General features: G+C 44.2%; 1 protein-coding gene across 2 annotated transcripts in view; it reads right to left on the bottom strand.

Moving 5' to 3' along the window:
* Positions 1-20,604, bottom strand: part of LRP8 (LDL receptor related protein 8) — a 203,104-nt gene extending 182,500 nt beyond the window's left edge. For both annotated transcript variants that reach the window (XM_082225617.1, XM_082225619.1), the window contains exons 1-2: positions 20,416-20,604; positions 19,421-19,540 (exon numbers count right to left, since the gene is read on the bottom strand). In XM_082225617.1, coding sequence (XP_082081743.1) covers positions 19,421-19,540; positions 20,416-20,485 — 190 coding nt within the window. In that variant the 5' untranslated portion in view covers positions 20,486-20,604. The remainder of the gene's footprint in view (positions 1-19,420; positions 19,541-20,415) is intronic.
* Positions 20,605-21,045: the final 441 nt, after the last annotated feature.

Genomic DNA, 21,045 nt, shown 5'->3' with positions numbered 1-21,045 from the left:
ACATTGTGAGAAGTGAGATTACAAGGAATCAGACAGAGGGCCTTCTTGGTAGTGGTGCCCATGGTTCTGCATTATATGCAACTGTAGTCAATATACGTATCCAGGAAAATGCATGCAGTTCAGATAGACACCCTCAGAATGCGGGTGAGGGGAGCCACATGGTTCAGTCAGAGTAAAAGCTGGGATAAGAATACATCTTTCCACAGTGGTCACCGGATGTCTGTTTTTAACTTTTTTATTTGGTTTTAACTGTACAGTATATTTTATTTTATTTTGTTCTAAACCGTTTATATATTTTTAATGAAATAGGGTATATGAATATTTTCATAAATAAATTAACAAGCACATTCTCTTCAAAAGGCTACTATTCCAAAAACAAGGGTTTGTGGTGAAGAGGAGCTATCAATCATGGCAATTCCCATCTGCCATCTCAAGCGATATAATCCCAGTGGGGTTATCCTCCCACCAGATAAATTATTAACATTCTGCATCACAATTCTGCTTGATCTATTCTATGTTGCTCTGAAACACAAAAAATATCCAAGATCCTGTGCATGTGTGTGTTCGCACACACATAGAACTTGTATGCAAAATAAATATGATACCATATGGTTATGAATTGTTAAATGTATACATGAACAAATAAGATATCTAAAAGGCAAATGAGCTATACAAAAGGGGGAGGAATTGTGTCATGATACCAGAAGGGATGTCCACAAATCACCATATTTCTCCAGATCCACTTCAATGTTATGCTATTTATATCTCCCTTTGTTTTTACATTTCCACAGTAGCCAACCCAAAGCATATTAGAATGCAGATTTAACAGTGGTGGAATTCCCGCCTCCCCAGGGTGCGCAGAGGGTGCAAATTATTTTCATGTTAAAGTGAGAGGAGGAGAGTGCAAATTGTAGAGATCCTTGCCTCCTACCATCAAGCAAATCTCAGATCACACAAAAGGCACCAAAACAAAGTCTGTGTGCTCCTTGCAGCTGCGCCAAACATTTATCAAACCACAGTCCTTAAAAAGCACAACCCAACAGATGCTTATTGGCCTGGTTTCAAAAGGACTTTAACATACACAACCACCTTTTAAATGTTGCTATATGGGTAAGCCTGTTTGTTTACAAGGCTGCGACTCTGCTAAATCTTGGTGGGTTGGGGAGCCAAACGTACCTAGGAGGGTGTCTCTGTAGCCAGAAACAATAAACTGCACTGCAGTGCAGGCTTCCAGAACATCTGTTCCAGGAACCTAATTAGCCCTGCTTTTACACAGGCAAAAATAATAGTAGCAGGAAAGTTAGTATTAGAAAAGTCAAAGGAGTTCAAGCTTTTTAGGAAATGAATTTTTAAAAATAGGAAAGGAGAAAAAACAAGTGGTGATATGGACTTAAACGAGAAAGAACTCTTAGCAGGCCTTTGGATGATGGACTCTCAAACGTTAATGGAAATACAGATCACTGAGAGAGACCAGCACATTCGTGTAGAGGTAAAGGTGCCCCTGACCATTACGTCCAGTTGTGGACGACTCTGGGGTTGCAGCGCTCATCTCGCTCTATAGGCCGAGGGAGCCAGCGTTTGTCTGCAGACAGCGTCCGGGTCATGTGGCCAGCATGACTAAGCAGCTTCTGGCGAACCAGAGCAGTGCATGGAAACGCCGTTTACCTTCCCACAGCGCCGCCATCCCGCTGTTCCCCGACCTGGTTTGGTTTCTTAACCTGAAACTGTTCTTAACCTGAAGCACCACTTTAGCTAATGGGGCCTCCTGCTGCCGCCGCGCCGCCAGAGCACGCTTTCTGTTCTTATCCTGAAGCAAAGTTCTTAACCTGAAGCACTATTTCTGGGTTAGCAGAGTGTGTTACCTGAAGCGTATGTAACCTGAAGCGTATGTAACCTGAGGTACCACTGTAGTTTGCAGGATTCAGGAGAAAATACTTTTAACATCTTGCTTCTCCTCTGATTATTTTATTGCTGCACTACACTGAGCTGAACCATAGTTTGGCTTAGCATATCATCCAAATCAGGGCTCGTGGTTTACCTTTCTTAATCAAAACATGAGCTATAAACCAGAGAACAAATATTTGTTACAGACAATGGTTAGCCTGGACATAGCTAAACCAAGAGCCTAGGTCTAGACAACACTCAGTGTGGCACAGCAGCAAAACAACCAGGAAGGAATGAAGTGGCCAGAACCTTCTCCCTGGGAGCTCACACATTTGCAATGAGCCATGGTTTGGCTTAGTGCAACATTCAGAGTTTTGCAAAGTTTTGTGAAAAATCTCATCTTACCTGGGCTTTTTGAACTTATGAAAATGGACAAGAGGGAAGGAACACAGCAACAGTGAATGGTCATTCTAAAACCCTGACAGTGATGAAATAGCCTTGTTTCCTTTAACTAAGGAATCTCTCCAATGGAAGCAACTGCATCTCTGAAGACAATGTGCTTCCCTCCAGATGCTGTGGACTACTACCGCCTTTAGCTCACTGGCCAAGGGTGAGCCCAAAACATCTAGAAGGCACCATGTTCACCGCCCCTGCTTTCCTGGATTATATTTTTATTTGTGCATCTGTTATAACTGGAGTCACATAGAAAGTGAATGACTTGCAAGTGCCCAACCTCAAAACATAGCATATGCTTCCAACATAGAAGAACTAAACGCAGCATAAAACCAGATATAAACAAATTGTTACAAATCAATACTGTAGGCTTAGAGCATTGCTAGGTACTTAAAAGAGACTTGGGGCCAAAGCCCAAGGAATAAATTTGCATGTGCTAATTTATAGATGCTCTGAGTAAATAAAGATGATGGGAGGATGGGATCTCACCAGCATGGCATGTTGTAATACGCCAGGTACTTCATAAGCAAAGTGAAAAAATAAAAGTAAACAGATGGTCAAGTATTTTTAAGAAAAGAAAGGAAGGAATACGGGGTCCAGAGCAAAAGATCCAGGACTACTATTGTCTGGTCCATCTTCTAACAACATCCATACAATATGCTACAGAAGCTAAATAACCTGCATTGCAGATACAAGCTGGGACTTTTCATTTTCCAAAAACAGGGTGGATCAACAATACCTCCAGTTACTGTTAGACTTCCGAAAATTGGTCCAAATTAGCAAACCACTCTCTGGATATGGAGTTGCACTAAACAGATGCCATAATGACACACACATTCATCCCTTAAGTATAAAGCAGATACTTAATTGGCCTTGGGCAGTAGTCACTATACTTTTTGGCATGACAATTCAGGACCAAATTAGCTTATCCAAAATCAAGTGCTCTCTGGCAGCTGTAAATGGATGCAAAGCTGCAAGAGGGATAAATTTTGAGCTCTTTAGAACAAAGAAAGCAGGAGGCTAGAGCAGGCTATGCTAATTAGATGCCAAACAGGCCCAACTCAGAAGTCTTGGGATACAGAAGCCTTTCAGAGACAAAATGATGAATGAAATGTACACAGCAAGTGGCAATACAATAAAACGAATCTCTCTTATTCTACTTTCTTTGGGATCAATTACTCTTATTTTTATAACCCCAGGAAGAGACTTCCAAGCAAAAAAAAGAACCTCACTGTAAAAATTCTTCCTTTACAAGTTAAAAGCTGAATTGATGGGAAGCATCAACCAGCAGAGGTGCACTTCTCCAACTCCCCCCAAGTCAGAATCTGTAGATATGTCTCCTATACAGGATGCCTAGTCCAATAACTGCTCCCTAGAGAGTAGCTTCTTCTGCGCCATTTGGCGCTTGGCAGATTCCAGGGTCACAGAGACCTCAGATCTTTGGGCTGGCCTACATCGCATAAAACTTCAACAAATGTTACATATGGTTCAGTGGCTTAGGAATGACCCACAACATTCTTGGTCAAGGGGCATGTTTGCTACTACATAATGAAGTTAGCATCCTCAGTGAATCCAGCGCTGGGCACATAGTCATACTGCATACTGATGCAAGGGAAGACAGACAGAAACAACAACAACATTTATAGTAAGTGTAACTTTATAAAGAAAGTAACAACAACCCCAAATACAGTATGTTTTATTTATTAGGTAGATAACTAAACTGTACTGAACCTTACAGCACTGAGTTGAACTGCAATTGAACAATCACTTCAGATTAAGCTAGACAGTCTTTTGATGCTTTAAATCATAAACATCAAATTGAAGTTCCATTCTATTATTTCTACCTTGTTGGAACCTCTCTCTTCAAACTCACCTGTCAATCCAGGTTGCCTACCTAACTGCGAAATTACACACAATGGACTAGCCGACTGATAATCTCCAACAGGCAATCGGAGATCTTCAACAGCATATACAGTAAGCATAAACAGCCCTGTTAAGATCACGGTCTTAATTCCCGATAGGATCCACCACAGACCCATCCTGTCATACAACTCCCCTACCCCAGCTTTTTTTTCTCAGTGAGCAGAAGTTGTGAAAACTGTGCTTTATGCTAAACAATAAGGAAGTCAACTAAGGTCAGTAGATCCTGAAAATTCATAAAGAATCCAACCAACCATATTAAGCTGCTGATCTAAGCCATCAACACAATAGCAAACATTTTGCTTTAAACCAGAGATGCCCCAATGTGAACTTTATGCTTCAGATTTACAGCAATTAACAATGAACTGAGCATTTTGGTATATACTTTGCAGCAACAGCCTGAGAAGTATTGGAGCATGACCCGCTGATTATTTCCAGTTGCGCTTACATCTGTGTCCACATAGATCAGCAAGACTGCAATGTATGGGCCCTTTCAACTAAGCCTCAACCAACAAGAAGGCCTTGATAAGAATTACTAAAGGACACAGCCAGTTTTTGCCTGCATCATCACTTGCCATTCCAACCTCACAACTATATCATAGAAATATTTCATAAAAACAGATTTGCTGCCCATAATCACAGGAGAGAAAGACAACTGGGGATATGGGGATGGGGGAACAGAATTATTTTCCCTGGGCCCTGCACCCCTTAGGGACAGCCCTGACATAGCCCTTTCCTAACTCAGAGTATGCCCAACCATTTTCCTGGTTGATTTGATATTAGCGAAGTCACAGCCAATTAGAAGTGATGCTTGAATCAAGTCTGTGTATCTACATCTTCAGTCTTTGACCCAAGGTGTAACCCCCAACATTTAGCAATAACAAAGAAAGCAATTTGGGGCAGCCAAATCAGATCCTGACTGGGGTTTTTCCATAGCCGCTGCTTGAACTTGTTGGCTCATTAGGAAAACTTGTCTACAAAAGATGCTCTGCAGCACCGGTGGAAGAGATTCTCATTAACAACAGGACTAATTTGTATGCTAATTGCCATTACCACAGACAGAGGTGCAGCATTTACAAAAACAAATAAGGGAATTTAAATATAGCAGTTGCTAGATAGAAGTTTTTGAATTTTTGTGCTTGGCATGCCAGGCACACAGTGAGGCAGCTTCCACACAAAGTGCTTTGAAGTTTCAAATGCCGGCTGCACTGTTTCAGGGTATCCGGCACCTGTGAACCCCTCAGCCTTGTCTCCACTAGTCCAGACAGGAGTCTAGCAAAATAACCACAGGTAGCACAGGTTAAACAATGCCTCAACTTGCTGGCACTCTTTCTTGAGCAGCCTCTCCCTCCTCATTTCCAGTTTAGCATTACAGCAATAGGACAGTGATAATTGGTGGAAGAAGCCATGGCTAGCTATGAATGAGGTGAGTGCCTATTGCACAAGTGCTGTTACAGTGACTGCTTTGACTAAAGCAGTGGTGAACAGAAGGTAGATCTGGATCTACCAGAAGATCTCTGAGTGATCTGGAGTACATCAGTAAAAATATCTGACTCCAAACTGTTTCAACAACGGCAAAAACAAAATGGCTTTCTCCACCCCCACCACCCAAATTATACAACTGAACTAAAGAAAGTGTGTAAGGACTCTGAGCTTATAGCTCGGTTCCAATACTCAAAACAAATTCCTGGGCTCAGAATTCTTAAGTTTTAGGTGTATGTCTTTTGCAACTAAATTCAGTTGGTGGTCTCTGGGTTTTAGTAAAATAGAAAGTAGATACCCTGCAAGCCTGAAGTTTTCCTGCCTCTGTCTGATCTGCAAGAGGAAGACACCATGGATTCCCAAAGAGATGGTATGATCCCTGAATAGTGAAGGCATGCTCCAGAAAAAAACTTTCTGGAAGTTTTCATAACTTTGAAGGAAATTCATTATTTCATCTTCTTTTATTTGCATTAAGGTAAAAGCAGCTGCTGCCATGTTAGGAGCCCCAAAACCAGGTGATGCAGAAGCAACAAGGGCAATATTGCTTAGCTGAACGAGCCTCTAAGCCTGTAGAGGGCAAATATGAGCTTTCCTCACTTCAATACAAAAATTATGAATCTTTATTCAACCACACTGAGGAGAACACTGTTGGATATTGATTCATGTTGCTCATGAATTCTAGTTTTGCATCCAAGTTCCATGCCTCCTTTTAAAAAAATCTGGAATTAGTAGTACCCGCAACTACAGAGCTTCCCATGACAAGAGAGCTTTGGGGCACCTTAAAAGAGCAACAGATTTATTATGAGCCGGAACCCATTTCAGAGCATGAACCATTATCTAACATTTCCATGAGGAAAGAGCTCTGCTCTGCTCCAGATGAGTTGAAAACGAGAAACCACTAGCGGCATACATACAGAATAAGACCACAAGATAAATATAGCAAATCACAGCTGGGAGTTAAAAGGAGACACTGGATAGGTATGGAAGAGGTCACTCAGGTGGAAAATTTGAACAAAGAGCCAGTGCACTCCAGCGGATAGCACGCTCAGGTCTCAGCAAAGATATCCTATGCATTTATGATTTCGCCTTTGGCAAGTCACTATTTTCGGTCTCAGCTGAAAACCCATTGAAAAGCATGCAGCTCATCAGATTAAAGCTGTTTCTGCTAGTCTTAGTTTACTCAGTGAAAAAAAATTCTGCTGTACTAAACTAGCTAAAGAGTAGCAGAGCAAATAGACTATGAAGTAATAGACATCAGGTGTTGGTCTGACACAGTCGAAATATATAAAAAAATTGTTCAGTAGCACCTTAGAGACAACTAAGTTTGTTCTTGGTATAAGCTTTCATGTGTATCTGAAGAAGTGTACATGCACATGAAAGCTTATACCAAGAACAAACTTAGTTGGTATCTAAGGTGCTACTGGACAATTTTTTAATTTTTTTATATATTAAGAAAACTGACAGTCATTTAAAAAACTATGATGTAGAGAGACATCACTTACAAAAAGCCAAGCAGTGGACTAAGGACAGAATATGCATATAGGAAGCTGAATAGTCTGTTTTCATACATTTAAATCAGATCATTGGTCCAGCTAGCTCAGTGCTGTTTACATTTTTTGCCTTGTGAGCCAGGTCTTTATCTGGCAGGGCCACCCAGCTGTCAGAGCTCACCCACAGAGGTGTGGGGAGCTACTGGGTAGGACTGACCTCTCTGCTCACCAGCTGATGATCAGAGACTTCAATCCTGCTCTCTGCAGGAGTCTTCTTCACCAGTGTGTTCCCTGAGACCTTCTGCATTCAATGCATGCCCACATTCTCTGCACCTATTTGTCAGTAAAATGTGTCAGCATCCTCCATTTCTCTGCTGAGCATGAGAAATGATCTTATCTTGGGCCTTCTTTTTCAAACAGACACGGGCTCAAGCTGCGGTTTTTTCCATCTCCAGAAAGCCATGTACAATAGTCTATTATTGGGAGGGCAGACAACGGATGCTCACACAGGACCTGAGCTTATGACATTTGACTATTCTTTGGAGTAGGCTGAGTGGTGTCACATCTGGTAGGAATTGGCCCAGCAAAGCCAGGAGCTTTTAACAATAATTAATCCTAGCACAATCAGCCAGCCCAGCAGCTGGTATAATGACCGTACACAGCTCAGGCAGAAGAAACCCCCTAAGATTGCAATCTCCCAGAGCAACAGACAAATAAAGGACTTGATTCTTAGGGGAGGGTAGAGAGCAGTATCTTTGCCAGGTAATGCACAGAAGCATTCAAAATATGGCCTTCAAAGTCATTCTCAATGGCATGGCCAACAAGGAATTAACACAATGGTTCCCACACATATTTTGAAAGAAGTCAAGGGAACAAACTTTCAAAAACCAACTTTCAGAGGGGTCAATTTGCCTTGAAATATGGGACTCAATACAATGGCATGATTGAAAGCCCCAAACCATATAAAAGCCAGTCATCTGCCTCTAAGATTCAGTTCACACAACAATCCTATATGAAGTTCACCCAGCGAGCTTCATAACTGGACAGGGATTTGAACCCAGGGTTTTCCCAGTATTGCTCCAGCACTCTTTATTACTGACACCACCCTGTATCATCACAAGCAAAGAATTACATGCTGCTTCTGAGATAGATGTGACTTTCAGGTAGAAAATGCATCTTACGTGAAGCAGACTTTGGAATCCTTGTAAAATATTCCTTTACTCTGAGCAATCTTTATAAGTTTCACACCACAGGGTAGTGGTTTCCAGCATGTATTTACTAAACTACTTAAGCTGTTTTTATTCCTGGCAGACCTCTTTTTAACCAGCTGAAGAGAAATTTGCATTAATTATATCAAAACTTTCCCTTCCTGTACTTGAATTTATGTAAATATTCATGAACTTAACATGAAACCGATTATTTTCTAAAAGATCAGGCTCGTCATTTTATATATCTTCCCAAGTGTGTAGCATAAAACTGGGATTCCTCCCAAAGGGAGGAAACAGATGTTGGTACCAAGGGACAAACACACGAGAATTTAAGACGTCTTTCTCTTTCCAGGCCACAAACAATTAGGATATCAGCTCAAACATACCAGCATTTGTAATGTTTAAGCAAGTAGCAATGCAAGCCTTCAGCACAAAAAACTAAGCTAAAGATGTTCCGTAAGCACTGTCTTCACTTTAATTATTATTCCCCAAAACTATTTATTTAGAACTTTATTCTAACTTGTTACAGTCCAAGGGAGTTACAGGTAAAGTTGCAGACTGTGTTTTAAAAATGCATGTATTTTCGGGGGCTAGTGGGGAGGGAATTACAAGGAATGAACAAGGGTGAGGCCTCCCACTTCCTAAGGATGAGTAAGGATTCCTTGACCATTCTCTTAAGCAAGTCAGGATAATTTCCTTCCTTCAGTTCCCAAGTGGCACATTTGACCACCATCAAACTACTAGTTTCAGCTGAAGAAGCTTATCGTTGGTCTGGCTTTCCACAGTTACTGCCGCTTGCATTTTAATTTAAAACTTTTTTTTTTATTTAAAGGAGAGTAAAGTCACTTGATAGAAGTTCCACACGTTTACAATCATGTCCTAGCAAACTTTGCTGGAAGAGAAATACACCACCATGAGAAACTTGGAAAAAGAATATGACCAAAATGCAAATAACGGTAACATCTCAGCGTTCTTTATTTGTAAGGTGGTATAACAAAATTGCCATTTTGTTTTTGATCTTTTACCTGCAACATTCAAGAAAAGGAATTCCAAGCAAAATCAGAAGATTCTTAGAACGTAACAAACTAAGAAGAGGGCTATGTTCTTCTATAGCTCATAAAGTTAGTCAAACCCCTCTTATGCCACTTTTTTCATAAATGCAAATCTGAAATCAAGAACAAAATTCACTAACCATCAGCCTCAAAAGTAGCAAGATTCTCATTACAATATGATTTTTTAAAGAAGGCAATACAGTAACTTTTTTTCAATCAATTGCTAGGAGTCTGCCAGATGCAGACTCAATGTTTCAGACCTACTAAAATTAATGCGTCTAACTTAATCAAGTTCATTAATTTCAGGAGGTCTACTCTGAGTTGAATACCACTCCATGGCTTCACTATCAGTCCACTTTCCACCCACCCACCCAATGGCTCTACTTTGTTGACTAACAGAGTCCTAGAGGACTTGAAAGCTTGCACACTATTTTGTGACAACTTGGTTGGCCTAACAGAGGTGTTGCCCTACTATTGATTTTGGATTTTTTTAATGGGCCAAGACAGCTGCCTTTGTGTGCGACTATGAACCAGTTCACCCTTAGCTAAGAAAGAATGTTTTCTCCTTCCCAAAAGAACTCTAGGCTTTTTTGGAGTTACACCACGGGTTAAATTGGCCCCTGATGCTCATGCCAACTGGCCTGTTGCACTCCTGCCAACATCCCTAATGAGGGAGGTGATCTAAAAGAGAGGCAAACCAAATGAAGCCAGCCTGCCTTTTGTCCTAAGACAAAGAAATAAAGGAATCAATATTTGCCAGTCTCCAAAAGGAGTGGGAGGAATTCTACTGAAAATTCAAAGGGTTGTAAATTTAAGTATTTACAAAGAAAAAAGGAGAGAAAGCAGTGACATGTCCTTTTAAGGCAAGATCACGCTGAACATAACTCATTATTTCTAACACTTCCACAGTGTTTATTCATGCTTTCTCTTTTGATGAATTTGGTTGATAACCAAGCACTTAAGGCTTTAGGTCCAAATCGTATCTGCAATTCATATCTGTTTCTTCTATACTCCTCCCACACTTTGAAAAGTTAAAGCAGGACGTATTTCATAACCTCTACTAAGGTACCGATAGGGACGCGGGTGGCGCTGTGGGTAAAACCTCAGCGCCTAGGACTTGGCGATCGCATGGCCGATGGTTCGAATCCCCGCGGCGGGGTGAGCTCCCGTCGTTCAGTCCCAGCTCTTGCCCACCTAGCAGTTTGAAAGCACCCCTGAGTGCAAGTAGATAAATAGAGACCGCTTTATAGCGGGACGGTAAACGGCGTTTCCGTGTGCTGCTCTGGTGCCGGTTCATCAGAGCAGCTTCGTCACGCTGGCCACGTGACCCGGAAGTGTCTGTGGACAGCACTGGCTCCCGGCCTCTAGAGTGAGATGAGCGCACAACCCTAGAGTCTGTCAAGACTGGCCTGTACGGGCAGGGGTACCTTTACCTTTACTAAGGTACCAAAAACACCCAAGTAAACAAAATCAATTAATGGAAGCATTTCAACTTGAAGACACTGCTAATTCTGTGATCTACAACACAATCAACAATCCATCAAATTTTCTTTATTGTGATCTTTTTTCAGTTATTGAAATATTCTTGTTGCAAATTGCCAATTGCAGCTTATGGCCATCATCTTCCATAAAATGAGCAGTTTGATAAATAGTGTACATTCTGACGGGGTATCCACTCAGCCCTTTGCTAGCCTTGAATTTACCCTTTCCTGTATTCCAGAGCCGAACAGACATTATGGTTGTGGCTGTGCAAACAATGTGGAGCGGACAGAAGATTAATTAACTCATAAGGACATCAAGAGTCCAAACACAATCCAAGCTATCCAGTTGCTATCACTCCAAGGCTTGTAGCTACATGATAAAGAAGCTAGTCTGCTGAAGGAGATCTAGATTGCCCAAAATGTGTACTGATAGGCGATATTTTTGTAAATCAACATATCTTTCATGCATCACTGGGCTTTTTAAATCACACTCAGTCTCAAAACATGTTGATGGGAATGCAGAAAACAGTATCACCAAGAAGCAACACAATATTTATGCCAAATATGTAGAACCCATGCTATTTCTCTTGTACTGGTCATACAAAAGCTCAAAACAGTTATTTTATGCATCCACAAATGGTGGTAATGATTGTGTTCATGAGTTAGAATCACTGGGAGATGGCATTAGCAGTGATTAGGGCCTTTTGGAGGCTGCAAGTGGTTGCCAACAGTGCTATATCTTATTACTTGTGGAATCAAAGGACCAGTCACAGTAAAGCATAACTAGTACTAATTACAGTAAACAAACAGAGGGATGAAGTTCTGGGCAAGAGAATGTCCATAGAAGAACCGCATACTGGTGAATATCAGATGGTGAGAACAAACCTGAAAGGGCTGTTGCCTTTACAAGCAACTTCTAAGCATCCTAGAAGCTAAAGGACCACCGCTTAGAACAGAATTATGGACTGGATAGAGTTTGGTCTAATCCAGCCTTCCCCCAACCAAATGTTTTTGGACTACAACTCTAATCAGCTAGTTGTAGTCCAAAAACATCTGGAGGGCAGAAGATTGGGGCAGGCTGATTTAATCCAACAGCACTTGTCTTATACTCTCTTAATTTGGCCAAATCAGATGTACAACACTAAGCCTCCAATCAAAGAGAAATACAGTATCTGGCATTAGCAGTGCCTCTTGCTCAAAACTGTCTCCATCACTAAATTGTCAAAGGTCCATCTGTACCGACACCAATACATTCAGCACTTTTAACAACCCAGAACGCAGCCCAGAGAGAAGGCATCCAAGTACCGTATTTTTCACACCACAGGACGCAGTTTTTCCGTCTTAAAAACTAAGGGGGAAAGTCTGTGCGTCCTATGGAGCGAATGCGGGGGGGGGGGGAGGCAAGCAGGAAAAGCCCCCAAGAGCCACGCACAATCTTCGCGCGGCTCTTGCGGGCTTTTCCCCAGGAGGGAGAAGGGACTGATGCGGCCAGTCAGTCCCTTCTCCCTCCTCTAGAAAAGCCTTGCGCAATCTCTCCAGTCGTGGGAGGCTGCACAAGGCTAAAGAGGAAGCCCGGGCAGCGAGCGGGATAGATCGCGCTCGCTGCCCGGGCTTCCTCTTTAGCCGTGCACGCCTCTCCAGCCGCGGGAGGCTGCACAAGGCTAAAGAAGCTAACTTTTTAAAAATCTCTATATCTCTACCTTTTTTTCTTTTCCCCCTTATTTTCCTCTGGATCAGTGTTTTTATCTAGATTAACGTTTTACTTTGGAGGGGGGGAATATTATAAAAAAGGAAACTTTGCAGCTTTTATTTTAGTATACAATAAAAACAGATTAAACAAAACACAAGAGAAGGAACTAGCATAGAAGAAAAGGGAAAGAGGGAGGATACAAAGCCATTTACCAGAGGTAGATCTTAACCCTTGCCTCACCTGGGAGCTTCTCTGGGCAGGAATTCCCTCAGCTTAAGTGGGGTGAGGTAAGAGTGGCAGGTAGGGGGGTACCTACCTAGACAGTGAAGCCACATGTCTCTCCAATGAAAATTGGGAGTGGGCATTGTGTGAAGTGGCTGTGGATCTCCTGCCACAGAAGTGTAGGACTGTATAGAGTTGGGAGGGCCACCCGAGGGTCATCTAGCCCAGCCCCCTCACAATGTAGGAATCATAGCTAAAGAACACCAGGCAGATGGTCCCCCAACCGCTGCTTAAAAGCCTCCAGTGGTGGAGACCCCCAACAACTTCTGAGGTCACAGAATTGCAGGGTTGGAAGGGAACCCCAGGAGTCATCTAGTCCAGCCCCGGTGGACAACGGGCACGATCCATCCCGTTGTGCAAGGCCAAAGATACTGCTCAAGGCTAAAGAGGAAGCGCACAGCCTGTCCGTTGCTCTTTGGGGCTGGGGGGGAATAATATTTTTTCCCTTGATTTCCCCCTCTAAAAACTAGGTGCGTCCAATAGAGCAAAAAATATGGTACATTAAACTTTGCTAATGAGGCCTTCCTCTAGATATTATCTGGCTGACAAGCTAAGTCTGTTCATTGCAAGAGGCACTTACAAAGCAGAAGATGACTATTGAAGGCAAGGTAACCCACATGGTGCAATGTGAACATACCCTGCCCCAGGTGATTATTCTTCCCCAAAACCAAGACACGGCAATTATCTTGCTAATACAAACTCCAGCCAAGAGCAAAACCCACCCCAGTTATTCCAAAGAAGATTGATATGATAAAATGCCACCACCTCCTCTCTCTACTTGTGCCATTCCTGGGATTCTTCACAAGCAGTCCAACTATTATGCAGGGTAGAAATGCCAGCAAATTTTACCTGGCCAACTAGGCCAGAACTAAGGTATCAGAACAGAATCCAGAAGGTATTATTCAGAGATCTACATTTAACTATGCCTTTGCTCCAGAACTGCTTCAGAGACTGTTCCACTGTTTTATGTCTCTGACTCTTAGAAACATTTGCAGCCCCATTGAAAGCAATTTGCTCTGGGTACTTTTATCACATCCTTTTCACAGCTCCAAGGTGTGCTGAAGGAAGAATGTTCACCAAGTGACTCATTTTTGTTGAAATAGTTAGCCCAACTCCCCCAATCTAGCCTATTCATCTCTGCAACTCAAATGTATAAAATACTATGCATTCCACAGCAAGAATACTTTGTCTACAACCAGCTTTTGCCCATGGACACTGAATCTTATATCACAAACATCTCAGCTTATGGAAATAGAAGGCCTGGACTTTTTAGTGAAACTCGTGCTGTGTTGTATGAAGTTGTGGCAGTGCTGCTTACAACTGCAAACCAGCCCAGGAAATAGGACTTTGTTATACAAACTTGATAAAGAAGACATCTGGTAAGAATGGAGTCTTACTGATATTCCTTAGTACTGTAATTGGCATGGTTATTCATGGTCTGTATGGGGCATTGCAACTGAGAATTTAAAATACATTTTTATGAAGTTCTTTGACTAGTTGTTGCTTTTCTTATTGTGGTGGGAACCCTCATTGTGTATGATTTTGTAACGAAATACTGCTACAAACAGACAAATATGCATGCTTATCTGTTTTGTTTTTGCCTTCTTATCAAATTCTCCCCACCCTATTCAAAAGGGAGAAGAGGGAGAGAAACGTTCCCAGCAGTATTTAGCTGCAAGAAAGACTAGTGGTCAAAAGCAAGGATGTACCATCCCATTCCCAATGAATTTTGCAGGAATGCACAAAGTATTTATGTTCCTGAAATATACTAGGAATCAAGAGTGGATTTCATGCTCTTTATTCAGCTCATAGTGGTGAGGAGGAATGGAAGTTTCCCCAAAATATCTGCTTTATATACATTATATACACAATGGGCCTCACGTGATTGGCTAATTCCGGGATTCTCCTGTAGGCCAATCAGGTTGTGGATTCACTTCCACCTGGAGCTGGATTGGGTGGCTCCTGCAGACAAATCATACTGCTGCATTGTTCTAGGACCAATCAAACTGCTGCATTCTGAATCCTATTGATCTAGGACCAATTAGACTGCTGCATTTCGGATCCTATTCAACTCAGTACATAACAGTTCCGTTAAAGCAGGCTTCCTCAATCTCGGCCCTCCAGATGTTTTTGGCCTACAACTCCCATGATCCCTAGCTAGCAGGACCAGTGCTCAGGGATGATGGGAATTGTAGTCTCAAAAACATCTGGAGGGCCGAGGTTGAGGAAGCCCGCGTTAAAGCTACCAAAATTCCACAAAAGAATTCTTCCCATCATGAGATCACCCTTCCCTACTTCAATCATGTATTCTTCTACAATACACCCCAACAGCCGATGCAAATCCAGCAGTGTCTTTATAACCCAAACCGCAGACCTCAGGCTCTTACCACAGGTCAGGCTCTTACCACAGGTCAGGCAGGGATATGACAAAATATGCCAAGAAACACCTTCTTGTGGTTGGCTGATGAACGGACTCCCTTAAATCTAGCATGCCTTTGACGTAAGACAAGCAGCGGGACAGCCAGGAAGGAGGAGTGCAGGAACACCAAGAGCCTGTTCAAAGCAGGATGCTTTCCAGAAGCACAGCAAGTACCGCCAACTCCCCACACCACTTTCCCCCCTCCCCAGAGCAAGATACAGCATAATTTGCTCATTATTGCCATTGCAAATATACCACATTCTTTTTGAAATTGGGAGATATTTAGGCCATTACGCCTACAAGGCCTAATTTGTTTTATAAGCCGATTATTTGCAGAAGTAACAGCCTGAACAAAAATAAACATTTCATGTTTCTTGAAGCAGTTAAAATTTAGGGTGAAAATGCTCACTTATGGCTTGCCCCTAAACAGTATACGTTTTGAAGCTGCTTGGGGGTGAGAATTACCTTCTCCCTAGCAATTTACAGTTTATTACTGAGATGCCAATTAACTTTTACCTGCTAGCTGAACTTAATAAAAAAAGGAGGAAGCAAAAAATATAACGTGTCTGTGTAGATCTGGAAGCTTTGTTCCAGTTCTGGTCCTCCTAGACCAGGGTTTCCCAAACTTGGGTCTCCAGCTATTTGTTGGACTACAACTCCCATCATCCCTGGCTAGTAGGATCAATGATCAGGGATGATGGAAGTTGCAGTCCAAGAAACAGCTGAAGACCCAAGTCTGGGAAATGCTGTCCTAGACCCAGAAAGCAATCTGGTCACCACTCATGTTATATTCTTCCTGACAACAGGCTTCCAAACAATACAGCCACAAGACAACAAGTTACATTAATCAGATGTTGCAACCACATATTGAGAAGATGCATTTAAAAAGAGCAGAGGAGGTGAAGAAGAAAAAAGAGAACTTTTAATAGGGGAAAGGAAGCAAGAGTGAATACAGTCGTACCTTGGTTGTCAAACGCCTTGCGATCAAACGTTTTAGCTCCCAAACGCCGCAAACCCGGAAGTGAATGTTCTGGTTTGCAAATGTTCTTTAGAACCTGAACATCCGACGGGGCTTCCAATTGGCTGCAGGAGCTTCCTGCAGCCAATCAGAAGCTACACTTTGGTTTCCAAACGTTTTGGGAGTCAAACGGACTTCCAGAACGGATTCTGGTTGACTTCCAAGGTACGACTGTACATCCAACTGCAAATCATCAAAGCTTAAACTACAAAAGATCGAAGGCAAGAGTCCCCCAACCAGCCCCCTCAGCAGAAACCCTTGCACAAGGACTTCCACTTGCACAATGGGGCTTTGCCCCTCTTCTCCCTGCTGGGGTCCCTCCCTCCAAGAACTTCCAGAGCAACCTGCAAAAAAACAGCTGGAAGAGGAGAGGACAGACGGTGAAGAAAGAGCTATGAACAGAGGGCGGTCATTTCCCCATCCTTTGAACCCCTGGAACTGGGTGTGGAGAGTGCAGCTGAATGGGACATAGCTGTGGGCAGACTGAGGAAGTATCAGTCACAGTGAGAGACTAGGGTGATGGTAACTTTTACAGTAACTCTTCCCGTGAGATTTTTGTGGGTAAGGTGAGAGTTTGTTTCGACCCTGGGTGAGGAGCCAGGGCTGAGAGGCAGTGTCAGAAGGAAAATGAACCAATATTGGTTTCTATATACAAGTAAGTTTGTATTAATGTAACATTTTTATATATAACAATGTATTTTTGTAACATTTTGTTTAAGTTGTCTGTTGTTGCTCCAGCTTTTTGTACACCATTCAGAGGTATAAATATATTAAGTGGTATAGAAATTAAATAAACATCTTGACACAGGCGTACCACCTCATCTTCTCTTTGCAAAAACTAAGCCTTGAACATTAGCCAGGGATAAAGATTGTGAAATTATTCAGCAATAAGAGATAACCAAAGCAAAAGCATGGCATAAGTAGCACAAGTAACCATTTCCCCAGTGCCTGCTATCAACTTATTCCACAGAATAAGCAATTACGATTCATGGAAACAGCACTGAGGACTTCATAAATTACAAATGCAGCATTCATTCATTCAATAGCAATTTCCCTAAACAACTAGAACATGAGTCTTCGGGCACACACATTTAGTATTTTAGCTCCACCATCAAATAGGAAACTTTACCACTGCTCAGAAGATTAAGCAGGACTTCAACACAAAAGGCATAATGTTCTCCTTCATCTGTCATTAATCTCATGCTCCTTTGCCATTCATAATAGTCAGCATGAATCAACAGCTCATCAAGCTTACATAGCATATTTACTCAGTAAAGCACTCTGACACATGTACATGCTGACAATGCAGTGCAGTATATGCTAAAAGTGCCTGACTAGGTCTGGGGAGAGCAGAGTTCAAAACCCCAACTAAGCCATGATGTTCACTGGGTGACCATGAGCCAATCACTAACTTTCAGCCTAACTTACCAAACAAACCACTGGATTTTTACAAAGATGGAGAGAAGGGAGCACTTTTGGACTACTCTGAGGTCACACCATCCATTGAAAGCATGTCGCTTGCCTCAAATAATCCTGGGAACTGTCGTTTGTTAAGGGTGCTGGGAATTGTAGCTCTGTGGGGAGCAAACTACAATTCCCAGGATTTTCTGGGTAAAGACATCTGCTTTAAATAGGATGGCGTGGAGGTGCCTCAAATTTCTGGTTTGCTGCTGCTTCACCAGATGGGTATAAAAGGAAGAAGGCAACATTCTTTCTTTTTGAAGCCCCAGATGCACAATAAATTTCTAAAATTTTATTAAAGAACTTATAGCATTACCTGCCCAGAGTCTGATCATGTTTTACCTGGACAGCTAGTCATGCAATTTAACTATCCATTTTTCTGCACACAATAAACATACTGCTGTTTTTAAAAAGCCAACCTGAGAAAAGGTTTACTTAGGATGATGAACACATAAAATGCCAGAAATGCAGTTCACAAACAATAATGTTCACTCCAGATCACAATAATATATAACTTGCATAAAACAACTTTAAAATTTTGTTTCCTGGAATGCAAGATAAGCCTGAAGGTAGGTTGAGCAATTGGGGAAGTAACTGATATATTAAAAAAATAATAATACCAAAAACATAAAACAAAGCCATTTCCCCAGCAGAGTTCAGAAAGTTGTCGCACACTAAGAGAAAGCTCTGTATTTCTGAAACTACTAGAATGAATCATCACCTGCATTGGCACTTGCTGTTAAAGAGCTTAATCATCCCTTGCCCTAAAGGATTCATCATGACCATGCAATACTAAACGGCTTTGAGTGCATAAATTTAGATTGTCAGGCTGCCTCCACACACCACCATGTCCTCTCAGCCTAAACCAATGACAGGGAGGTGTGGCCTTCCAGGGGCAGAGCGAAGGTGAGGCTGGTTCAATGTGTCCAGAACTCTTCCACACACACACACACACACACACACACACACACACACAGCGCCACTCCTAGAAGGGATCCGGTACCATGTGACCTATCTGGCGTTTACCCGGCAGCCAATCAAAAAGTCGCCGGCACAAGAGGCAATTTCATTCATAAACTGAAAGAGGGTGTAATCTTACACAGTGCCACGAAACTTTGAAACGGGATTTCTCTCGCACGGGACCATTTTTGCCAAAGCGAAGCGAGCCAACTGATATTCTGAGCTTCTTAAGACGGAAGCGTGAAGCCCTGCGCGGCTTCGCTCCAGGCTGGGAGCCACAGAACTGCATGTAATCCTTTCGAACACAAACGCCCACGTCTCACCTAGGATATAAACTGAAATCCACTCCCTTCCTGCAACCGGGGTCAATCCGCTGATGACACACGTCTCTCGGGAGATGCACGCAGAGCAATGCCCTCGCCATTCTGCCCATCGGGGGAGACCAGGGCAGGCGAAACCGAGCGGGGTCGCGCCTTCATCTCCCACCTCCCACCCTGCAGACATCCCGGCAGAACAGGAGCAGATTGCCCCCCCACCTCCCCCCCCCCAGCCAGCTGTCTTCCCGCTCGCAAGAGAGGATTTGAAAGAGGGCTGATCGCCTCCCCACGCCTGATACTCACGGCAATCTGCCTCGTCACTATTATCTGAGCAATCGTCATCCTCGTCGCATTTCCAAATGGAAGGGATGCACCGCTCATTCCGGCACTGGAACTGGTCCTCTTCGCACTCCTTGGCGGAGCCTGCAAGCGGCAAAGGGACACCCGGAATTTAGAGGGGTGGTGGGTGGAGGGGGGTCACCCCCTCCCTCCCTCCATCCTGCCTTCCGGTCCCCCAGCCATCCCTTCCACAGCCCGCTTGCAAAACGGCAAGCAAGCCCGGAGCGTTCTAGGCCACGTTCTCCGCGAGAAGGCGCAGAAAAGCGCACAAAGCCCCATCTGCATACAAGGAAGCATCTCCGCCGGGAAACAATGCTCCTCCGCCCCCCCCCCACCCACCCGGCGCGTGCCCATTTTGGGGAGGCGGCACGGATCGCGCTCGGGGACAGAAGGCAGGCATGGCTCAGGCGGGATGACAACAGCAGCAGCAGCAGCAGCAGCAACAACAACAACAAAGGGTCATTCCAAGCCAAGTGGGAGAAGGTGCGGGAGCCGCCGCTGTTGCTTCCTAAAACATAAGCCTCACCCCCCCGGCAATGTTTCAAAAAGGAGATGGGGGGGCGATGAGAGCCAAAGGTGTAGATATGGCACCTTTCCTCAGCCCAATTCCTGAAGGCACATTGCATTAGCCCAGTTGTGGGGGGGGGGGGGCGGTAACGACCGATGGCAAATTGCAACGGTGCTGATCGGACCACAGCTAAATAGGAGTGATGTCCTCTGGAAAAGGTGTCCCCAGGTGAGAGGTGTCGTCGTCCCCCCCCCGGGTTTGGCTTAAAGCGATTATCCCCTTGGAGCAGTTTGCACCGGGATATCCGTGGCTCTGTGCGCCTTGCCCGTTTGCGCGCACATGCATCTCCGGGGTGGCCTCGGGGTCCCCCCCCCCCCGCCACGCCGAGGGTCAGCCAGGAGTTTGGGGGCAGCCAGCGCGCGCCTGGCGCTCGCCCGCGCCGCCCACCCACCTTTGGCGATGTGCATCTTGACGAGCAGCAGGTGGAAGAGCAGCAGCCTGGTGAGAGCTGGCCGGCACATGGCGTCCCCTCCTCGGCGGCTATGGGCCCCTGCGCGGCTGCCTCTCGCATGCAGCCTTCGCCAGCCGAGCGCGAACTGCGGGCGGCTGCTTCCTCCTCCCGCGTGTGTGCATTTCAGCCCGAGCCAGTGACGCTCCCGACTGGGCGGGATTTCAGCGAGCGAGCCAGCCAGACCTGGGCAGGCCCGCCCGCCCGCCCGGCAGGCGGCACCACGTGGGCGGGCGGCCGGCCGGCAGGCCAGCAAGCGGGGCAGCCCTACAGCCAGCCCCCCTCCAAGGCACCCTCTCGCCCCTCTAGGGCTGGGAAGCCTTCGGAGCCAGCAGTGGGGTGCGCGAGGCGGCAGCTGCTGGCGGTTTCCACCAATCACTCTTTCATCTTGCTCGCTTCCGGCAGCATTCCTGGAGGCAACCCACCGTGTTTCTTCACTAAAAGTGGGAGGGGGAGAGAACCAGCAGGACTTCGCCCACCGGGTGATCGGAGAAGCCACCAGCACGAAAGCTAAGCCGGCTTTGGTCTGCTCCGAGCCTGGATGGGTGACGTCCTGAGAACCACGTGCACGCA

The sequence above is a fragment of the Podarcis vaucheri genome, assembly GCF_965113315.1.
Source record: "Podarcis vaucheri genome assembly, chromosome: 6".
NCBI classification, from domain to species: Eukaryota; Metazoa; Chordata; class Lepidosauria; order Squamata; family Lacertidae; genus Podarcis; species Podarcis vaucheri.
This window is presented reverse-complemented; position numbering and strand designations above follow the sequence as displayed.